The 8,251-nt window shown below is 41.0% G+C and overlaps 1 protein-coding gene and 1 pseudogene across 1 annotated transcript; both read left to right on the plus strand.

Moving 5' to 3' along the window:
- Positions 1-1,644: 1,644 nt before the first annotated feature.
- Positions 1,645-2,479, plus strand: LOC109486709 (annotated as a pseudogene).
- Positions 2,480-5,325: 2,846 nt separating this feature from the next.
- LOC109486716 (zinc finger protein 525-like) lies at positions 5,326-6,392 on the plus strand. Its single transcript, XM_019790608.1, has one exon. It carries the CDS (start codon positions 5,438-5,440, stop codon positions 6,281-6,283), a length of 846 nt encoding a protein of 281 aa, XP_019646167.1. The 5' UTR covers positions 5,326-5,437; the 3' UTR covers positions 6,284-6,392.
- The last annotated feature ends 1,859 nt before the right edge of the window (positions 6,393-8,251 follow it).

Here is an 8,251-nt window from a genome sequence, read left to right on the forward strand (position 1 = left end):
TGAGAACCCATACAGGAGAAAACCCTACAAGTGTGACCAGTGTAACTATTCTGTAGCCTCCAGGGCTGCCCTATCCAGACATATCGGAGTTCATGCGGAGGCAAAACAAGGCAAAAAAACAAACTCGACCCAATTCTAGCACGTACGAAGCGCTACTCCAAAAGCCCTTTGTCCTATATAGTAAAACTCATAAATGAGTTAACGTAACCAAGTAATGTATTGTCTTTTACCATGTATATATGTAGAGACCATGTATATATGTAGAGATCGCCACTCAATTTTCGGTATAAATTCTTAGCTAGATGGATATTTTAAAGTTGTTAAGGTGGACACTGATGTAATTAAGGAAACATGCAATTCAGCCTCCGGGCTGCAAAATGTTTTTAATCAATAAACCAGTCATCAACTGTGACCATCTCGTAGTGACATTTTGTACGTAGAATCTTACTATAGCTCCTCTACCTCGATACTGATTATATAGCATATATTGATAGACAAATAGTTAAGTTATTCCGTCATGGTGTATAATATTTCCTTGAACATGTTTCCTTCTGTGTTGCTTTTTTTCCATGGATGGAATATTGTCAGAGATGGTGAGTTGATCATAAAACACAGAAATCAAGATTCAGATCAAACACTTTGGCTTGACATTCATTCTCTTAAAATATCTCTTTCAAATTAGATCAGAAACAAAAGTCAGACGCTTGTTACGTTGTAATTGGTCGGTTTGAAACACAGAAGTATGTCATTATGAAGACAGCTTAACGTTCAAACCGACGTCAAATGCACTACTTGGGTAATCAGGCAACTTCACCTTTGACCCAAAGGGCATTCACCTCTGACCTCACGAGACGAAGGAAGGACAAAGCCACAAAAGCTACCCGAGTTCCGGTTTACGTGAAGAGAAAAACCATCATAGGAAGAAGGTAAGGCTTAGAAACGGGCAGAAAAATATTCTATTGTTGAGGGGAATAGTTTAAGACCATTGTTGTGGAAGAAAAACCGCAGTAGGATGATAATTTGTAGGCATTTTCGGGATGTGAATATCGTTAAATTAAAGGGGGAGGGGGGCGAAATCAAACATACGTCCGACCCTCGCCACTTACATGTACGTCAATTTGCATCAGGCAAATTGGCCTTTTTAGAGTACGTGAAAATATATGGACATGTTAATTGTATTGTAAAGAATCGCACAAGGCGTACATTACAAAATGTAGAAATGCTTATAGAACTGATTTGTAAAAACAGTAAATAGAGAAGCCTGGTGACCAAACCTATAGGCTATACTGCTGACTCTCTTTCCAGCCTAGCGAATGGAGTCATTTTACCCATTGTTCGTAGTCGTAGAAGTAATAAATAATATTTTTGATATAAAATGTTTTAAGAGATTGGTTGTGCGAGTGAGTGATTGTAAGATCTCACAAATTATGATTTTGGAACAACATAGAAGCAAACTTATTCAAATGCGAGAGAGACAACACGTTAGAATTATGTTTGGGTTACGTTGTAATGCATTAGTTTTAAATTGTAAATTTTGGTGAAGTTAGAATTCCTTGAAGCTTGTTTTCTATAAATTCTATTTTATCATTGACAGCTTATAACGCTTAATCTGTAGAATTTCTTCATTTTTTTCATTAGGCTGAACATGGCAGCAACAGCACAAGGGTCTCCAACCGAAGTTGGTCAGAACTGCTGTCATGGGTCTCCCACCGGGGTTTCTCAGGTCGACTTTGACATCAAAACAAGCAATGCTGAAGACCTGGCGGCAGCTCATGTCAACTTGGATAACGCTGGTGAGAAACCCTACATATGTGGGAAGTGTGGGTACAGGACAGCTTACAAGGCTGAATTGCCCCGACATATGAGGACCCATACTGGGGAAAAACCCTACCAGTGTGACCAGTGTGACTATTCTGCAACACGGAAGTCCACCTTAGATGATCATAAAGCAAAACACACTGGTGAGAAACCCTACATGTGTGGGGAGTGTGGGTACAGGACAGCTAGAAATTCTGACTTATCCAAACATATGAGAGCCCATACAGGAGAAAAACCCTACAAGTGTGACCAGTGTGACTATTCTGCAGTACGGAAGTCTCATTTAGACGATCATCTCACAAAACACACCGGTGAGAAACCCTACATGTGTGGGGAGTGTGGGTACAGGACAGCTGACAGGTCGAACTTATCCAAGCATATGAGAACCCATACAGGAGAAAAAACCCTACAAGTGTGACCAGTGTAGCTTTTCTTCAGCCTCTAAGACTGCCCTAACTCGACATATAAAAATCCATACAGAGGCACCAAGTCTGCAACTGTGATCATCTCGTAGTGACATTTAGTTTGCACAATCCTGTGTTAACTACTGTTAACTACAGTAATACTACTGTATTACTACTTCTAGGAAGATTTAAAATACGAACCTTGCTATTTCGAAAACAGTTAGGCTAAATATTCTTATGAAAATTATAACACATGTACATGTATTTACAAACAGGCAAAGCTTGATCCAGAGGATGCTCTGTATTTCTAATTACTGTAAAACAATGGTTCAGTCACAAGAATAATTTTAAGTAAAAAAAAACTAATAGTCGAGCCTACATGTAGTAGCTCATATACAAATGTTCTAGTATCGAAAGTTTTTTGAACAAGAAAAACTTTTATAGCCATTTAGGATTGTACTGGAACAACAGTTAACTTGATGGTATTGATTGTACAATGCAGATATACATCGAGTAGTAATGACTATATGTAAGTAATTGTACACATTAGTTAAAAGGTAGGTGGTACTGTTAGCGTTGCGTTTTAACAAACGTACTATATTTGATTTTATGTAGTTTACTTTAACGAAGTGTGTACCTATATGTTATGCAAACAAATATCTTTTGACTAATATCAACGGTCTAAACTAGGATTTGGATTAAAAATACCAAAAAGCCAACAAATTTGCATCAGGTAAATGACTAACGTGTTTTTAACTTTAGTTTCCAACAGTAGGAAGTATTTTATAATAGTAAAAACGTAGGCCTTTTGTTGTATACGAGTAAAAGTTCCTATTTGTTACTCCGTGAAGGAGGTCAGGACCTCCGGACGGAGTGTTGTGATCGGCTGATTTTTCATGTTCGCAGTCAAAACACTGGGTTCTCTTTGTGTAATCGGCACGCAATTTTATACGCCGTCTGCGGGCATGCCCGTGTTGATGCACGAATGTGTATTTTTGCCGTTGCTGCTTTCGCGGTCAATGTAATATTGCAGACGCACCCCTACAATTACGAGGCGAAATTGGAATAGGTCCAGAAAAACGCGTGTTGGAATAGCAGTGGGGGGGTGGAACTTCATGCAGATACGGGGTGGTTTTGATAAGTGGTTCCAGATGTTTTTGCCCATGGTTAAGAGATGCCAAGTTTTTTGGAAGATGTTCGCAGCCAAAACGCATTCTTCCGTACGTCGCATTTCTGTGAAATTTCGCATGTGGTGTGGCATTATGTCCGGGATGATGCACGTCTTTTTATTTTTACCGTAGCTGTTTTGATATTGAAGTAAATGCATATTTTAGAAACATCCCTACTTTTACAATCCTGTGGAATAGGCCGTAGGTTTAGGCAGTTGTCTGGTAGCAGAGGTACTGTAAGCAGATATCCTGGTTATCTGGCCGGCGGTAGTAACACTCGCGGTGCTTACCGCAACTGTTGCTGGAATTTGGCCTGTTCCAGGCGCGCTTAATTAGGTACAGGCACGTTAAGACGGTGGGGCTGTCTTTGTTACTAGACACGACCATGATAGTCCGATCTTTATGTGAATGCAATGATTGTGTGTGTGTAATTAGAATGAACTTCGAACTTGAAGCACAGTATCTTTACACGCCCTGGGAGCAGTAATGGATTTAGCTCTTTGCATGTTTTATGCTTGTGACGCGCCCTCATTGTATTAACCGTTGCCTAATTATAATGTCTGCACAGTAGGTCTAGCCTGGTATCCAGTCTGATCGTGATTGGGGGTATTGGGGTGTTCAGGCAGGTTGTGTCGTCGGGGGCTCTAAGAGCTTCCCCCGCCCAGTGCAACAGACCGTCCCGGTAGGAGTGTTATGCTAATCAGAGACAGTATGCTTGGGGATTTGGTTTCCCCCAACACGATAGGAGGGCTAATTAATCTCTCGTGAAATACACACCGGGAAACCTATGTGAGGCGGGCGGGCCAGAGCTCTTACGGCCCCGAGCTCTTACGGCCCCGACCACGATCAGACTGGATACCAGGTTACAGTAGGTCTGGCGTTGACGCTAAATGTTTTTGTTGAAATGTATAAAACTTCACGGAGGATTGTCACCTATGGCTTCTTGTTTTGAATTACTTTTAGAAGATGTATCTATAGAAACTTTCCGCTGACACAATTAAATCGTTATGTACCTTGAACATGTTTACTTCTGTATTGCCTTTTTTCCTTGGATGGAATATTGTCAGAGGTGGTGAGTTGATCATAAAACACAGAAATCAAGATTCACACCAAACAGTTTGGCTTGACATTCATTCCCTTAAAATATCTCTTTTAAAAGTAGATCAGAAACAAAAGTCAGACGCGTGTTACGTTGTTAAAGTGGTGGGTTTGAAACGCAGAACGTTGACATTTTGAAGAAACACGTAACGTGCCAACTGACATCAAATGTACTACTTGGGTAATCAGGCAAACAAATTTACCTTTGACCCAGATCGAGTTCACCTCTGACCTCACGAGACGAAGGAAGGACAAAGCTGCCCGAGTTCCGGTTTACGTGAAGAGAAAAACCATCATAGGAAGTAGGTAAGGTTTAGAAACGGACAGAAAAATATTCTAATGTTGAGGGGAATAATTTAAGATCATTTCTGTGGAAAAAGAACTGCACTAGGATGATAATTGGTAGGCATTTTCGGGATGTGAATATCGTGGAATTAAAGGGGAGGGGGGCGAAACCTAGCATACGTTCGACCCTCGCCACTTACATGTATATGTACGTCGATTTACATAAGGCAAAGTGGCCTTTTTAGAGTATAATTACTGGTATTTCCAAACTTACTGGCCAAACGGGGCGTAGTAATACATTTTATGGTGGTCATTGATAGTATTAAAATATTTTTCTGACCAAAATTTTCTGATGTTTAATTTTTTGGTCTTAGAAAATTATGGACCAGATAAGCTATGAGATTCCTGTGGGCGAGGTGCCAACTGTGCACCCTGGGAACGAGACAAGCAGCAGTGAGGACCCGGCAACAGACACGGGAGGACAGCAGGACAAGGAAGAGGACATTCTATCGGAGGAAACGTACGGGGTAAACTCTTTCCATCCTCCCGTACAGTCAAACAGAGCAGACGAACGGGCCTGTGGTGAAAGGTACTGTGGACAAACGCTACAAATGTGACCAGTGCGACTATTCCGCTTCACAGAAAGCTCAGTTAGACCGGCACATGGCTAAACACACCGGAGACAAACCCTACATGTGCGGGGAGTGTGGATACAGGACAGCTCACAATTCTGATCTTACTGTTCATAAGAGAAAACATACAGGTGAAAAACCTTACAAATGCGACCAGTGTGACTATTCTGCTGCAAAGAAAAACAATTTAGACATACACATGGCTAAACACACAGGAGACAAACCCTACATGTGTGGGGAGTGCGGATACAGGACAGCTTCCAGATCTTACCTAACAGTGCACATGAGAAAGCATACAGGTGAGAAACCGTACAAATGTTACCAGTGTGACTTTTCTGGTGCAAGGAAATGTGATTTGGACAAACACTTGTTCAAACACACCGGAGAGGCTCCCCACATGTGTGGGGAGTGCGGATACAGGGCGGCTGATAGGTCCCATCTAACTGTACATATGAGAAGACATACAGGAGAGAAACCTTACAAATGTGACCAGTGTGACTATTCTGCTGCACATAAAAGTGATTTGGACCGACACATGTCTAAACACACTGGAGACAAACCCTACATGTGTAAGGAGTGCGGATACAGGACAGCTGACAGGTCCAACCTATCCAAGCATATGAAAAAACATACTGGGGAAAGGCCCTACATGTGTGGGGAGTGTGGATACAGGACCACTAACATGTCTGACCTTCGCAGGCATATGAGAAAACATACTGGCGAAAGACCTTACCAATGTGACCAGTGTGACTACTCTGCTGCACAGAAAGTTCAGTTATTCAGACACATGACTAAACATACTGGAGACAAACGAGAAGTGAGCATGAGAAGTGTGGACTCAGGACAGCTGACAGGTCCAACCTCTCAAAGCATATGAAAAACATATTGGGGAAAGGCCCTACAAATGTGACCAGTGCGGTTATTCTGCTGCACAGAAAAGTGATTTGGACCGACACATGGCTAAACATACTGGAGACAAACCCTACTTGTGTGAGAAACTGTGGATACAGGAAAGCTGACAGACATATGAAAAAGCATACAGGAGACAAATCCTACAAAGGCGACTAGTGTGACGATTCTGCTGCACAAAAGCGGTCGTTTAACAATAGACACACTGCTATTAAACCGAGTATATTAAGTGAAGTGCGGATGGCAAACATATCTCATCTGTCAACGTCCCGCATAGCGAGAACCAAACAGGAAAGAAACCGCCCAACCAGTTCGGAACTTCTGACTTCTTGTCAAAAATACAGGGAAAAAAGTTACAAATGAAACAGATATAAGATCTTAACATGGTTAAACAATCAAACACCCGGTGTTTCTGGAGATTACTTATACAGTGCTGGTGACAGTTTTTTTCGTATCTAATAACCCCATGAGCAAGCATACATTTGAAAACCCAACCAAACGTGAATCTGTCAGTGTGACTAACATATATGTTTTTTTTAAGGCCAAATGGCTTTGATGTCACTGTACACAATGATAATAGTTATGATACTTTCTTCTCTATACGCAGTGTTGATAAGTCCTATATTACTCGTATTTTTCAGACAGGATACTGGAATACTGTTGTTACATTAAGTACTTGAGGAAGGCATACGGTCGGCCAGAAATGCACTGCCGTCCTGAAATCCTTCCCATTGTTTCAATCATACGTTATACTTGTTCATATATATTTTATACCTGTTTATACACTGTATACAATTGTTGTTTACACTTAGATTTAGATACTCTATAGCTATGGTGCAAAAAATTAATAAAATGCTGAAACCGTTCAAAATTTGCTGCACATGTTGATTTGTATTCATTCAGCCCACGTTGTGAATACGTGTACAATCAAATACTGTGTATAACTATCATCATCATCATCATTAGAACATCCACTTTACAAATATCATCTACTGTTAATCGACTGTTTTCTTGTACTGCAATTTAGTGATTATAGAATGATAGCCGTTAAAAATATGTAGTTGATACAGCAAACCGTCAGTAGCTACATAATCCTGGATCTGGGTAATCAGGTTTCTCAACTTTGACCTTTCCCCACAATAGACGTAATTCCAATCTCCGCGGCCATTTTGAAAAGCGGTCCCGGCGCTGCGCGTGATCACGTGATCTTGCACGAAAACGAGACGCCTACTGATGCTTCAGCTAGCCTACACACTGCATTCCAGTGGGGCATCGAGCGGTGCTGCATCTTCTTCTGTAAATTACGCTCTTTTACGGTGAAAAATCGAAATATTTATACGTGTTACGAATAGATAAGGTTGTTGTGAGCATTTGGGTTTAATTTAAGCCGGTAGAAATGACAAATTCCCGCTCATTTTCCGAATTTCTTGACCGAACTCATTGTTTACTACATGTACGTTATACGCTAGCTACGGTCGAGCGCTCGCATGAAAAAATACGTAATATACTGACTTCGTTCGTGCAAAACCTGTATAGAGACGTGAAAATAACAGGTAGACATCCTTGTGGTTAAACATTTAGCGAAATTTTGACGGTTGTTCCGGAAATTTCACGATCGCAAGTCGACATTGGCCAGGCAAGTTAGATATCGTCGTACGTGAATCGTCAAGTGGGGGAGGGGGGCGCTCGTGCGTAATTTCTGTTCTTTCGAAGATTATCCTCTACTTTCTCCGGTAATATTTCAGTTTAACTGGATTAACTTCCACAGAAACGTAAAAATGTTGAACTGAGTTTCTAGCGGGACGAACTTTACCGCAAAAGTGACGGCTGCGAGTCGAAAATTTAATCATTTTTAATACTACGTCACGGTGATGTGCATGCCTTTCTAGTATTTTCGTTTAACTTCGCGGCAAATAATGTACATTTAGGGGGATTA

Source organism: Branchiostoma belcheri, unplaced genomic scaffold, assembly GCF_001625305.1.
Source record: "Branchiostoma belcheri isolate BF01 breed outbred unplaced genomic scaffold, Haploidv18h27 scaffold82, whole genome shotgun sequence".
Taxonomy (NCBI): Eukaryota; Metazoa; Chordata; class Leptocardii; order Amphioxiformes; family Branchiostomatidae; genus Branchiostoma; species Branchiostoma belcheri.

Bases quoted from the DNA above. Each gene is read 5' to 3' on its own strand.
- LOC109486716 (XM_019790608.1), top strand. From the start codon at position 5,438: ATGGCTAAACACACCGGAGACAAACCCTACATGTGCGGGGAGTGTGGA.